This window comes from Zootoca vivipara, chromosome 2 (assembly GCF_963506605.1).
Source record: "Zootoca vivipara chromosome 2, rZooViv1.1, whole genome shotgun sequence".
Classification (NCBI taxonomy): Eukaryota; Metazoa; Chordata; class Lepidosauria; order Squamata; family Lacertidae; genus Zootoca; species Zootoca vivipara.
Window position 1 is genome coordinate 11,856,516 of NC_083277.1, and position 14,796 is coordinate 11,871,311.

The following is a 14,796-nucleotide window of genomic DNA, read 5'->3' on the forward strand; positions in this document are numbered from 1 at the left end:
ATTCTCCGCCTTGGATCTGCTTTGCACACTACTCTCATCCCGCAAAATCACAAAGGTGAGAGATAGCCTCTCAGGGTGGGTTTTTAAAATTTCGTCGCCTGCTACTTCAGCTCTCTCCTTTCCCAAGTCACCGGAGCTTCTCCCGATCAGTCAAAGGGTTCAGCCTGGAAGTATCACTTCCAGGCAACATCCATATCACATGCCACAAGTTTTCGCTTCTCAATGTATTATTGAGTGGAGTGTTTGGGGACTTTTGCATTGCTTGCTTTCCCTTTGCCAGACAGGTAGCCATTCCAGAAATAACAAACCCAGATGAAGCCAAAGGATGTGATTAACTTGGCTGGGAAACAGGGAAACGTAAATATCTCTTTTGTTACACTTGGCACTTTTTTTGGCGGAGGGCAAGGGGAGGCATGGGGCAGGGTCCAGGATGCTCAGATTACTGTCACCAGACCTCCCCTTTCATGATGTAACCATGATGTATTAGTGATGTAGTTGGGAGGGGGTGTAACATGGGGATTAAAAAGGTAAAGGGACTCCTGACCATTAGGTCCAGTCGTAAACGACTCCAGGGTTGCGGCGCTCATCTCACATTATTGGCCAAGGGAGCCGGTGTACAGCTTCCGGGTCATGTGGCCAGCATGACAAAGCTGCTTCTGGCGAACCAGAGCAGCACACGGAAACGCCATTTACCTTCCCACCGGAGCGGTACCTATTTATCTACTTGTACTTTGATGTGCTTTCAAACTGCTAGGTTGGCAATAGCTGGGACCGAGCAACGGGAGCTCACCCCGTCGCGGGGATTCAAACTGCCAGCCTTATGATCGGCAAGCCCTAGGCTCAGTGGTTTAACCCACAGCACCACCCAACATGGGGATTAGCAGCTAAGAAATGTTGGCATCTCCTTTTGTTCGGGGCTTCCATCTTGCTTCATCTTGTTGCTGGTGGGAGTCCTGTCGCGACAGTCTTCAATAAAGACCAAGCTGTTTTGCTCTGGTATTCCTGGCTGATGTCCTCCAAGGGAGCCCTCAGATTTCTCCGTTAACAAAACCAAAAAATAATCATCGTAGTTAGTGCTTTCCCCCCTAAGGGTAGTCATAGAATCATAGAGTTGGAAGAGACTACAAGGGCCATCCAGTCCAACCCCCTGCCAAGCAGGAAACACCATCAAAGCATTCAAGTAGTCAAGGCTAGTCAAGGGTAGTCAAGGATATGCAATACCTGCACCTTTGTTTTCCAATGTTAAAAGTGTGGCACTTACAGTAACAACTTCATGGGTAGTACAAGCACTGTTTTTTCAAAAAGGAAAGAAAAAGAACTCACTGGTAGTAGTTATAATTCATAGAATCATAGAATCATAGAGTTGGAAGATACCACAAGGGCCATCCAGTCCAATCCCCTGCCAAGCAGGAAACACCATCAAAGCATTCTTGACATATGCCTGTCAAGCCTCTGCTTAAAGACCTCCAAAGAAGGAGACTCCACCACTCTCCTTGGTAGCAAATTCCACTGCCGAACAGCTCTTACTGTCAGGAAGTTCTTCCTAATGTTTAGGTGAAATCTTCTTTCTTGTCACTTCATGTCATTGCAACCTGCTTTTCCTCCCACCTTTCCCTTAAAAGGCATAGGTCTTAGCATAAGAAAATGCCTTTTATTGTATTTATTTATTTATTTATTTAAGTTAAAAGAAATAGGAGAGTATCTGTTTTCTTGCTTGCTGTTTACTTTGGGTTGCTGTTTTCTCCAGCGTCCTATGGCCATGTATTCGAAGCAGCCTTATGCAGACTCTCTAGCTCAGGAGCGATGGGAGGCGAGGGGAAACATCTTGCTCTTGAGATATTGCTGAACTACGATTCCCATCAGCTCCAGCAAGCATGGTGCAGCACCATTTGGAGGCTCAAAGATTCCCCACACCTGAACTAACTCAAAGTTGTCCTAACTGACAGTTTCAGACATGGATCTTTCCCCACCCTTTCCTGGAGATGCCAAGGACTGGGGTGCTCTATCCATTTGTACCACAGCCCCTCCTCCCTACCATAAGACAGGAATCAGTCCCTCTGTAGTGTAGTTGGGAGGCTTGAGGTTATGAGATTTTCCTGGCTGGGGAAGGGCGGACACAAGGGGGGGAAGTTAGCTCTCTCTCTTTTCCGGCAGCCATTGTCACTTTGAAGCTGAGTTAATCTGACCAATCACATTTTTCAAGCTATTAGCTTGGGCAGGAACCCTTTTCTACAAAATCACTCCTCCAGCAGACAATGGAATCTTGTCAGTAATGTGATGTGATTACCAACAGTAGGCAGGGATTAAGCAACAGATCTTGATTAGGGGAATGGATTCCCAGAATTCAGGAAGTAGGGGATCAGCCTTTCCATCTTCTGGTTTGGGTCTAGTCAAGAGGGGGGGCTCAAGCTTTTTATTTCAAATACAAAGTCGGATCCAGACTTTGTGTTGTTTTATCCCATCCCTGCTGTGCTCGCCCAACAGAGCTCAGACAGTAAGACATTCTCTGCCTTAAAAATTAGGGTTTGAGCTAACCCAGCCTTGTATACGTAAGCCCCAAAGGTGAGAGAGCAGATGAACCCTAGAAAGAGGTGTTTTCCTCTTTAGTGGGTGAGATGGATTCCAAGTGGTTTGTAACCATAAAATCAACGTATAATTGAAATAGACAAAGCAAAACGATTGGGCATTAAAGCACCCTCAATAGAAAGCAAACAAAGAAAAGGCATAGCAGTTAAAAACAACAACCCAGATAAAACAATAATATATATGTTCCTGAGCACAATTAAAAGTGTTTTGAATCCTCATCGCAGGGATTTGAACCACCGACCTTCTGATCAGCACAGGCCCGTCTTGCCCATTGGGTCTACTGGTGCAGTGCGCCGGGGCGCTGGGCGCTCAGGGGTGCCCCAGCAAGTGGGGGAGCTGCGCGGCGGCTTCCCTTTTACCTCCTGCACACCCGCCAGCTGTGCCGCTCAGGGGAGAGCAGGGAGGTAAGCGAGGCAGAGCAGGCACTAGGACCCTGTTCCGCCCTGCATCACCAGGGTCATTCCTCATCCTGGCACTGCGTTTCATTGGTAGAGGCAACGCCACACGGCAGCAGCACTTAACAATGAAATGCAGCGCCAGGGTCATCCCTGCCGGCGGGAAGGCTCCGTGGCACCCATCTGGCCTCTGCTGCCAGCGGGAGGGCTCTGGATGGCAGGAGGGCCTTCATAAGCCCTCTGGCAGTCTGGAGCTCTCCCTGCTGGCTCCGCGGGGGGTGGGGTGGGGTGGGGGAGAGCCGACCTCCTTCCCATCCTTGGGATCCTGAGCAAGCCCAGGGCTTGAAGGCTGCTTGCCCTTACTCGTTGTGGCCAGGGCACAGCAGGTAATCCCTCCCGGAGGTGAGTTCCCATCTCTGCACTCTGACTCGGAGCTGGGAGCCGCACAGGTTGGAGGGAAAAGGGGGGGGCGCCAGAGAAATTTTTGCACCACGGCGCTGGATACCCTTAAGACAGCCCTGGATCAGCAAGCCCTAGGCTCTGTGGTTTAGACCACAGCGCCACTGCCATCTATAGCAGTGCCCAAAGTAGGAATGACCGCTGGGAGGAGCACAGACAACAAATGCCATGGTACACCTGCTCCAGGGCGACCAAATGCCATTAAAAGACTGGCTATGCCCCTCTCCCAAGTACAGACCCTCCAAGTATCCCTATTTTCCAAGGACAGTCCCGGAGTTACAGAAGCTGTCCCGGTTTCTGATTTGACCCCGGAATGTCCCGCTTTTCCTTAAGCTGTCCCTATTTTTTATTGGAGGAACGTCAGAGGGTATGGTTATGCATTCAGCACCAAAGCTGCATTCAACCATTGTCTCCCAAGACAGAACCAAGATTGGTTCTGCTCCTGATCGCAAATCTCTGGGCTGAACATGCATCCAGAGACACTGTCCTTTGTTCTTAGGGCATCCTACAGCTTACACCAGAGTCTGTTTGACGGACCTAGGGTTCTTGGCATCTGTCTGTCTCGGGAGATGATGGAGGAGTACACTTTTGGGGGCTGTTGGAAGGCAATAGTGCCTGCTGTGACTGTAGAGATACCGTAGATATGGGAGAGACATGTTTTGTTGCAGCTGGGGCAGATGAAGGCGTCCAGCTGCACTGCTGCAGATGCACCATGGCATTTAAGAGTTCAGAACTCTACTAATAATTAAGGCTTTGCTCTGTAACTTTTATGCCATTTTATTTTAGCACGGCTTGGTTGTGTGTGTGTGTGTTTTTTTTTATACGAGTTTCTTTAAATACATTTAGAGTGGAAAAGAAGAACACCTGTTTTTCTATAAAGAGCTGAACATACATACACAATTGGGGCCGGTCCGTTTCTTAAGAGGTATATAAGAGCAAGAAAAACCATTAACACAAGAACAAAAAATGGATTTATGTGCCCAAAATATGCCCCAGTACAATACCTTTTTTTAAAAAAATATAATGCAAGAAGTTTCTCTGAACAAACAACTATTCTTTTCAGAAAAAAACGACAAATTGGAATGTTTCCGCTTTCATCATAGTCATACCCAGTAGTTTTAAAGTCAACCCCCCCACCAAAACAAAATCTTGGAGTTGCTTTCCCAAGTGAGACAGCCTTTGGGGCATATAAGTTGCACTGAGAAATCCACAATGGTATGCTGAATTTGGTGGGGATCCATATCAGGAGATACAAAGATGGTTGAAGAGAGAGGACCATTCTGCCCTGCAGAGGAGTATTTCGCCCATCTGGGCCCCCTTTGATGGGCTTCTTCACTAATCCTTCAGGAAAGTGACCCCAATGCTTCGTGGGTTTCTCCCAAGTCACTTGAAAACTCAAGCAGTACCCCCTTGCCTCGCCCTCTGTAATAAAAGCACCTGTTGGCCAGATGTGAAATACTTTGTTCTCGACGCTGTTCTGCGCTGTCTTGCCTACTCTAGGGAGAGAGTGTGAGGCTGGCCCTTTCTTGCAGCCAAAAGAAGGGGAGCAGAAGCTCTCCACAGAATGAAGTTTCCGTGAAGCTAACAAGCGCATTTCCTTTCTCGGCATCGAAGAAGGCCAATCGCTGCCCGGTACAGTTCAGAGTCACTCGGATCCTCCGCAGATCCCCACTTAGGGGCAGGTGGTAATGGCGGTCGTGGAGGACCCTGTACTGACCTCCCCACCTCCCCATAGCCCAGATCCCTTCCATGGGCGTAAAGCTAAAGGCTCCCTGTCTCGTCACAGTACTTTTGGCAACCCCCACAGCCCATTCTCCCTCATTTCCCACAGTGACCTCCCAGGTGAACCTGCCTGTTCTAAACCCCTCGCATCCCAGCACAGCAGTCATTTGCTTGAATCTCTGCGGGTGGTCGGGCACCTCTTGACAAACATTGCCGCACGTCACGCTCAGGCGATCCTCAGACAGAATGAGCTGGGGGTGAGCTGTGACTGGATCCAGAGTTACTCTTGCTATTGGGGTTTGGGGGAGACAAACGGAAGAGAATAGAATCAGAACCAGCTGGGCGTGGGATGTAACATAAGCAGTCAAATACAACATTTCCTGTTTGCCTAGAGTGGACATGGAGGAGAATGTTCCTTCAGCCAGTTGAACTTCCTGTTACACCTGGTCTGGAGCATCCTTCCTTTGCATGCGACCAGGCAGGTGGGCATGGCCCTTCCAGACCCCACTAAAGGTCCAGTCATGCAGCCACCTTCCTCTTTTGATGCCATTTCTTCTCTTGGACTAGACTGCTGGCTCTGTGCCAGCAGCACATGGGCCCATCCTTACAAGGATGTAAGCTACACTGTCTCTGTAACTATAAGCGAAAGCAGGCACCCCCAAACTGCGGCCCTCCAGATGTTTTGGCCTAAAACTCCCATGATCCCTAGCTAACAGGACCAGTGGTCGGGGAAGATGGGAATTGTAGTCCAAAACATCTGGAGGGCCGAAGTTTGGGGATGTCTGAGCTAAAGTCTGCCTTCAGGGATCCAACTGTGAACTGAATGTGAGTAAACTTATTATTTTTTAAAAGAAGACTGTTGTGTCTTTATTCTTTCAGGAGGGAATCAAAGTGGTCTTACCAGGAATAATAGAACTTAAGTGTTTCCCAAACATGGGTCTCCAGCTGCTTTTGGACTACAACTCCCATCATCCATAGCTAGCAAGATCAGTGGTCAAGGATGAAGGGAATTTCGGCCCAAAAAAACAAAAACAGATGGAGACCCAAGTTTGGGGAACACTGCTCCAGAAGCTACATTAAAGATAGGGATGCTCTTCTTTCTTCTGGACTTTGCCCACATTTGAACAAGAAGATTTCTAGTAGAAGGGCAGAAAAACACTGCTTCCTGCTAACCATAACAAAATAAATATATCATGCCACTTAAGTACAGGCAAGTGAGTAGCTGTACCTGAGAGCTGAATGCTGAGGAGTAGCAACTGAGGGGGGGAAATTTGCTTTCATGCCCTGATTCTGGGCTTCTGAGAGACATCTAGCTGGTCACTATGATTCAAAGTCTTATTTAAAAGAAAGCAGGGATGGGGGAATAAAAAGTTGGTAGAAAACTCCTCCATCATAACTTTCCCACTACTCATAAATGGTCTATTAATTGTTCCAGGGTCATCTCCCCATCCTCCCACCCCCCCGAACTGCAGCAAAATGCAAGCAAGTCAGGGCCTGCTGGGAACTGTGGTTCTTTATCAAACCTCACAGCTTACCTTTCTGCAAATATTTCAGATCAGATGTTAGCGTGTCTGGGGAAAGAACAGGAAGAGAGATTCAGCACCACACCGGTTACGCTTTGAACACTGACTGGAAAGATGAACTGAAGAACAATTTCAAAACAATTCTGAAGAAAAAAATATTATGGCCTGAGGTTGCAGGAGCAATGTTGAGCAATGTTAGCGGAATGGACAAGAATTGCTTTCTCAATAGCCCTGGCCCCGGCAACGTTACAAAGGACTTTACTCCTCGCCACACTCAGACCTGGACCAAAATCACAGCCAGCACAAAATCCTTGCAGCCGTTTTCCTTACATTTGAATTCCTGTATGACATGTTCCAGAAAGGGGGTCACATCGCTGAAGTCCCAGGCCCTCCATCTCAAAGGAACAGAAAAAACCATTGGTGTCTCAAATGCCCCTCTCTCCTCAAACCTGAAAAGAAAACCAGAAAAAAAAGTTAGCAGCCCTCCATGCGGTCCAAAGTCCTAAACAAACAAGCATTAAAACAAAATACATGGAAGGAAGAGGGATGCCCAATATATTCTAGTTTTTGTTTTAATGGCCTAACTCTGTATAACACACCTTCTGATGTTTGATATTTCAACTTTGAGATTATCCCACCTTTTAAAAAAGTTTTTATTAACAATTTGTCTTACAAAACAAACAAATAGGGGAAAGTACATCTCTTGTGCCCACTGTCATTCACAGTCTTTTTCACATTTCGTTTACATGCAGTGAGACACACTGTTGTTGTAGACATCTTGCAGTTGGGGAAAAAAGAGAAAAGAGTGAGAGATTCTTATTGTTTTTGTATTGTTCTTTCATTCTGTTGCATAGGGTTAGTATAGGTTTTTTCGGTCAGCATCATATGAGTAGGTCCTTTTATTAATATTTATTTTTACTGAGATTAAGGGGTCCAGAGGTTGGTTGGTTGGTTGTGTTTGGAGGCCTCTCAGTTCCTGTCAGAACCCCAAGGTTGGTTTAAAACCACACAAAAACCACAGGCACAAGGAAAGTGACAACAGTCACTCTTCAGAACAGAAACTTAAGAGAAGCTAGACAGAACTGCTAGAAATTCTGTCTTCGAAGTGGAAGACTGCCATGCGGGGATAGAGAACGACAATCCGTATTGCTGCAACAGCAAGAGGAAGTATGCTGTAAGGCAGTGGTTTTCAGCCAGTGTGCCGTGGCACCCTGGGGTGCCTTGAATGATGGTCAGGGGTGCCATGGGCAACACTGGACTCTGTCTCTTTCCTGTATGGTGTAGTGGTTAAGAGCGGTAGGCTCGTAATCTGGTGAACCGGGTTCACGTCCCCGCTCCTCCACATGCAGCTGCTGGGTGACCTTGGGCTAGTCATCCTTCTTCGAAGTCTCTCAGCCCCACTCACCTCACAGAGTGTTTGTTGTGGAGGAGGAAGGAAAAGGAGAATGTTAGCCACTTTGAGACTCCTTCAGGTAGTGATAAAGCGGGATATCAAATCCAAACTCCTCCTCCTCCTCCTCCTCCTCCTCCTCCTCCTCCTCCTCCTCCTCCTCCTCATCTTCATCTTCCCTCCTCGGATGCCCTCTCATGTCTCCACCTCCCAAAGACTTGTACAGCTGTTTGTTGCAGCAGCCCTGGCTGCAAGCTCCCCAGGTAAATGGTGCCTCTGGGGCTGGCCAGGGGGTGCTTCCCAGGCCCCTGTGGGGCAGTGTGAGGAGGCACCTCTCTTTGGGGCAGGGAGGGTTAGCTCAGAGACCAGGGGCGGCAATCGTGGTTGCCCAGAGGACTCCCAAGGAGAGGGGAGAGGAGGATGACGGAATGCTCCAGAAGGGAGGGCTTGAAAAGGGGTGAGGGGCTGCCAGCTCTGCAGGCAAGGGGTGACAATACTGAGCCCCCAGGGGTGCCACAGAAAGAATGTACCTAGCTGATCAAGGGAGCCGTGGACCCAAATAGGTTGAAAGCCTCTACTGTAAGGAATGGGAAGGAGCACTGATTTTGGGAATGAAAGTAGGTTTCAACTTTAAGGCCCATTTCTGTCTGTGAAAACCTAGAGGTCAAAGAGGCTTATGAGCACCTCCAACAGCCCCAGGCTCTTTACCTGCCGGTCACATTATTCCCAGAGGGAAAAAACCAGAAAGGTTTAGAAGGATATGCACGGGTTCCACTTACCTCTGCAAAACACTTCCAATGTTCTGCAAGGAAAAGAGAGAAAGAAAAGGTAGCTTAGTGTCTGCCCCAGACCAGGCTACAATCCCTGCCCAACCCCATGCCCTGAAGTATAAGCACCCGACTACTAAAATTATGCCGCCCCAGAAGATAAACCAACCTCTTTAAAAGAAGCAGCAGAGGTTCACCCAGGGCAGCCTCCCTTTGGCAACAGAAGAGGGGCAAGAATGAGCCATTGGAAGCCATTAGACAACCAACCATGAGCAAAGAGCAGAAAACGTCTGATCCCACCTACTTTAAGCAGGCGTCTCTACTCTGCATTAAGAGATGAGCAAATTGCCCCTCTTGTTTTTCTTGCTCCGGTATGCTACAGCCTTGGCTGCCAGCTCTATAAACTGCCCCCTTTCACTTCCTACGTAGCTGCAGGCACACACTGATTTGGAACCAGCCTTGGCTCTGGCCTGCTCAGTCTCACCTGCAGGACTTCACTGGTTGGCCTCTGAAGCTTCACTTCCATCTCCAGGATGAGAGTTTCAAGGGGTATGAGATCCCTGGAGAGCCCGTCCAGGTGCTCCTCCCTTTTCCTTGCAATCTCCTCCTCCACCTCTTGCATTTTCTCCAGCAGAAGCTCCTCCTGTTCCTCCAAGAACTGGTGCAGTTGATTGAACTCGGCTATGGCCTTTCCCTTCTCTCCCTCTATGTGCTCCTAGAACAAGCAGATGGGGCAAAGCGAGAGAAGCCAAGGAGGGCATTTTGAGGAATACAGCCGGCCTTTGCATTGTCAAGAGGTAGGATGAGAAGGTCCCTTCTGAATTGCCCCAAATATCACATCAGGTTTTGGCAGGGGAGGAGTTTGCTGAAGAATTACAGGGGCCATTCTTATGGGAGACCAGACCTTTCCAAGGAAAGAGACACCCTGAGGAGCAGAGCTGATTTGCATCGCCAGGCCAGCCTTCCCCAACCTTAGATCCACAAAGTGTTGTACTCTGGATCCCAACATTCACAACCAACGAGGCCCACAGTCATGGATAATGGGACCTGTAGTCCCATAGCATCTGAGATCCCAAGGGGTGGAATTAATGCTATGTTATTACATTCCATCTTGCTAGCTGCAATGACCCCTTCTCTCTTCCCACTGTGTGCTGTTCTCCTGACACCAGGGAGCCATTTTTTTTGGGGGGGGGAGGGGGAAGGAAGGAGGAAGCCCCATTACACAAGTGAGCTATATCCTTGTGCAGGGCTTCCAATGTTGGGGCAAGTTGAATCTTGCCAAGTTTTGGAAAAGCAGCCTTTTATTGTCTTGTTAAAAGGATATATATTATAATATGACAAAGATAATAATAATAAATAATAACAATACCCCACCCATTTGGCTGGGTTGCAAAGCAATTATATGGGTGAAATAATAAATGACCAAGGGATAGCTCAGTTTGGTAGAACATGAGACTCTAAATCTCAGGGTCACAGGTTCAAGCCCCACATTGGGAAAAGATTCCTGCATTGCAACCAGACTAGATAACCCACATACAAGTATACCTATATATGCTAGATATAATCTGTTTCAGGAAAAGCTGCTTCAGACCCTTCTGCTTTTAATATTTGTTTCCCACCAGCCCCCCAAAACCGATCCTACGTCTCATTCATTTCTCAGCCCTGCTGATGCTTACAATCAGCTGCCGCCTTTCAATTTCTGTTTGTGCTTTATAGCTCAGAAGTCTTTCTCTCTCCTTCCTCAAAATCGGCAAGCAACTGCTGATATGTCCCTGAAAAAGAAGAAGCAGGTTTTTTGGGGGGTGTTCTTCCTCTTAGAGGTTTACTTTATATACCCGTCAAAACAAGACACTTGGAGCAGGTGTGAGGACCCCATCGCCTGTCACCGTGTTGGTGAACCAAACTCCCATTGCCCATGTTCGCTGGGGCTGATGGAAGTTGTAGTTCAGCCACCCCTGGAGGACTAAAGATTCCCTACACCTGATTTGAAGTGCAGCTGAATCAGAGGCTCACTCCCTGAAGGTTATTCCTATGCCTTCCAAGTCCAAATCGTACGCTTACAAGCACATTGAATAGATTTATGGGCAGCCTTCAGTGTTCAAGCTGGGTCATTCCCATCCACTGCCCACTCTCACCTTGTATACTTGGGCGGCTTCTTCTGCGGAGACCACTCTGTGGCCCCTGTGCTCTTGGGAACTGGCACATTCTCCGCAGAAGGGGACGTGGTCGTCCTCGCAGAACAAGTCCCACGGTTGCCGATGCCTCTGGCATTCCGAGTCCCGTTTTTCTCGAGCCTCTCGCTCTGCAGAAACGTCCCAGTCCTTGAGTATTTCAGCGAGGTTTGAGAGAGACCTGTTGGGCCTGAAGGTCCTCTCGACAGCCTTTCTGCACTCGGGGCATCTGGCAGTTGCGCCAGGCTGCTCCCAGCACCTCGTGATGCATGTTTGGCAGAAGCTGTGCCCACAGTTTAGCAGCACTGGGCTTGTGAAATAGCAGAGGCAGATGGGGCAGGTAGCTACGCACCGGCACCGCTTCATGGAGTTTCCGTCACCCATGGGCTGAACCTTTGGCAGGGATGCGGCGCCACCTCAATCTGAAACAGGGCACATCAAAAGGAGTGAGTTAATAAACTGCTTTGAGGTTTAAGGTGAGTTAATAAACTGCTTTGAGATTAATAAACTGCTTTGAGGTTTTCTAAACAAAATAAAAAAAACCTTCCAGTAGCACCTTAGAGACCAACTAAGTTTGTCATTGGTATGAGCTTTTGTGTGCATGCACACTTCTTCAGATACCAGGTACAGTGGTATCTCAACTTACGAAGATGATCCGTTCCGTGGCCGTCTTCATAAGTCGAGGTTTTCAGATGCCGAAGCGCCGCTACGGCACATGCGCAAAGCACACTTTTTCACTTCTGCGCATATGCCGACTGCGCACGCATTAGGGCTGCACATTGGCAACATGTCACATGCCCTTTTCTGCTAAAGTGGTCCCTGCCCTCAAGTTCACAATCTTAAAAAACAACAACTCACACACAACACAAAAGGAAAAAGGAATGTGAGGGTGGGAGGACAAACAAGCGCAAGTTGTAGCCCAGGCACCCCAAACTTCGGCCCTCCAGATGTTTTGGACTACAATTCCCATCATCCCTGACCACTGGTCCTCTTAGCTAGGGATCATGGGAGTTGTAGGCCAAAACATCTGGAGGGCCGCAGTTTGGGGATGCCTGTTGTAGCCTATATATTCCCATGCAGCTAAGACTGCAATCATCATGTTATGCTGTATTTCTGTTGATCTGCTGTGTTTTTTTTATGGTGTCTTACTTAGAGGATATGTTGCCTGAATTTTTTGTGCTGCTTTAAAATGGTGGCGGTGTTTTTTTCTAAAAAAGATTGTGTTTGTGATATATTTAAGGTGTTAAAACTGCTCAGCAGGAGTGGCGTACAATTTATCTTAATACTAATATTTATGATTGACATTAAACAAAGCAGGCTCTTTCTACATATGTGAATAAACCTTCACAAATCAGCTATTAAAAATGGCAATACGCGGGAGCTACTTAGTGGGGCAGCATTTCAGTCTTGCCGGGCACTCAAGTACTGTAACAGACTCGAAGGCTGCCTTACTCAGCGTTAAGGTTTCAAAGGGAGACGCCACTGTGCTGTTGAAGAGCAGCAATCTGCAGTCTTGATATCCCGCTTAGGCATTTTAATCTCCCTTTTGCAAATTCCATTACCAAGTGGGAGTGTCTCCCCTTCCCCCTGATTGAATCTACTTTTCTTTTGACCAGACGCCCTTTTCAATTGCACAGGAAGTCACGTGTCTTCCCCTTACAACGCTGGCCCTTCTTGCTCCACCCTTGACCTTCTTTCAACATCTGGAGGACCCCACACAGGCTGTCCCTGGGCTAAGGTGTTAAAGAGAGCTATGCCTCTGGAACTCTCCCTGGCTGGCATTTCGTAGCAAAAAAATTAAATATATGGGCAGGGAAAATCTCCCTCTGATGTCAGTCGGAGTAGACAGTGTGCGCGCAGCTTCTTTATATACCGTATTCTTTGCATGTTTTTACTCAGAAGCAAGCCTCTCTAAATGTTCCAATATCCACCCTACCACATGAAATGTGCATTCCGGTAGGGTTGCAACGCTGGGCGAGTTTACGCAGAAGTCATTCTCAGTTCAGTGGGAGTTGTCAGCTCGAAAGAACACAGCTTGACTTGTAAAACATGAATCAGGAATAGGATATTTCTCCATTCCCGTCCCGATTTGCAGCCCTAGGCAGATTCCTACATGTGCTTGCTAGCTTTCCCGCGCGTTTGGGTATTTCAGTTGGAGGTAACTACAGCGTTGGGGCAGTCGATATAAATTGGTGTGTTAGGTTCTCACCTTCACGTCAACTGACGCCGCCCCCAACCCCAGTAAGCAGCCCGAATCGCTCAACCTCCTGCAGCCACGTTGGCCTCCAACCCCACGCGCGGCGACTTCGCATCCGGGCCGGAAGTCGCGTTGCGAGGGAATCCTCTGCCTTCGGCTTTGGCTCTATTGTGACGATCGGCCGCATTCCATATATGGAAGGGGGAGGCGGAGCTTTGCACGTGGAGGCGTTCTAAGCACCGCTGATTGGCTGCAGCGGGGAGCCAGTTCGCCCCGCCCCCGAACGTTTGCTCATTCACAACTTATCAGCTGCTGCAACTTTCTGAATCACTTTTCGTGGCGGGGATTTTGAGTTCGTTCCTGCTTCGACTTCTTCTCCTTCTTGCTGGTAGTTGGAGTTGCTCCGGATCTGGGCGCTTGAACCGAAGGAGTCCCCTTTGCTGCCCCCCCCCGGATTAGGACAGCTGCTTTTGCCGGGCTTCGAGGTAAAGGGAATTCGCCTCCTGGACGAGTTTAGGCTCAGTCGGTTGCCATTTAAATCAGTACAGGAATTTAGGCGTGCGCGTGCTGCATTTTGAACCCAGCAAAGCTGTTATTAGGTTCTGGTTCATTATTGCCCCTTTTCCTCTGCCCGCAGTTTTTTCATTGCTTATTCCTCAATGTCTCCTGGGCGTCAGCTTTAAAAACAAAAAGCATAAATCCCAACACGCTTGCAATATAAAAGCGAGGGACCCGCCCGCGCTTCCTGGAAATCGTTCTGCAGAAAGGAAAACTGGGGCGGCGACGCAGGTGGTGGTTAAAAGGTCTCTTCCAGAAGCTAAATAAATTTGTGCATCAGTCCTTGGTGTATTTAGAGACAGGGGTTGTTGTGGGTGTAGCGGGGGGTGGGGTGGGCAGAGAGGCAGCTGCCCTGCCCCCCTCCCCCATATCAAGTAAAACAATAGAAATAACTGACCAATCACGCCGGTTCTGTAACAAAAGTCTTGCGTTCCCGCCCCGTCCCCCAAAAATCCTGGCTACGCTGTGTGTGTTAAAAATCCAACCCCAAATGTTTCCGCCCCAGTTATATGGGTGCCGTCCTCTTTTTCATCCCTCTTTTTGGGAGTAAAGTTGCTTCATGCTCATTTTTTAAAAAGGGTTTCCTTCTCAAACCCGAGTCTCTGGTTTGCCTGTCCTCATTCCTAGGCCATTTCCTGCTGCATCAGTCTCTCCTTTCTCTTGCTCGTAACCGGAGTTGCTCCGGATCCCAGCGCTTGAACCAAAGGAGTTCCCGGATCCTCCGTCCAGTTAAAATCGCTGCTTTGGCCGGTCGTTGGGGAGCGAGGGGTAAACGAAATCTAGACATTGGGAACTGGTTTGTAGCCCGATCTTTCTTTCCCTTGTGGACTTAAAAAACAATTAAGACGAGAGTTGTTCTCAAAGAAGCGCGCGTTTTATTTTGCAGGTGGCTTCGCTCGCTGCGGCGGAGTGCAGGAGAGCTGCCTGGGCGTGTGTTTGTCGCCTTGTCCGCGTATTACTATGCGGTTTCGAGTCATCTATTCCCCCCCCCCCATTTTTATTGATTTGTCCAAATGATTGCAAATTAA

General features: G+C 48.4%; 1 protein-coding gene across 1 annotated transcript; it reads right to left on the reverse strand.

The window, feature by feature from the left end:
* Window positions 1-4,936: 4,936 nt before the first annotated feature.
* Window positions 4,937-11,397, reverse strand: LOC118080116 (zinc finger protein RFP-like). The gene is made up of 6 exons (XM_035105046.1): window positions 10,978-11,397; window positions 9,327-9,557; window positions 8,855-8,877; window positions 7,016-7,134; window positions 6,698-6,733; window positions 4,937-5,451 (listed from the first exon to the last, which is right to left on the reverse strand). The coding sequence occupies exons 1-6, from the start codon at window positions 11,395-11,397 to the stop codon at window positions 4,937-4,939; spliced, it is 1,344 nt and encodes a 447-aa protein (XP_034960937.1).
* Window positions 11,398-14,796: the final 3,399 nt, after the last annotated feature.

Bases quoted from the DNA above. Each gene is read 5' to 3' on its own strand.
- LOC118080116 (XM_035105046.1), bottom strand. From the start codon at position 11,397: ATGGGTGACGGAAACTCCATGAAGCGGTGCCGGTGCGTAGCTACCTGC. The intron at 8,878-9,326 runs GTGAGACTGAGC...TTTTCCTTGCAG, and splicing joins CAACCAGTGAAGTCCTGCAG to AACATTGGAAGTGTTTTGCA. The intron at 7,135-8,854 runs GTAAGTGGAACC...TTTTCTTTTCAG, and splicing joins ATTGGAAGTGTTTTGCAGAG to GTTTGAGGAGAGAGGGGCAT.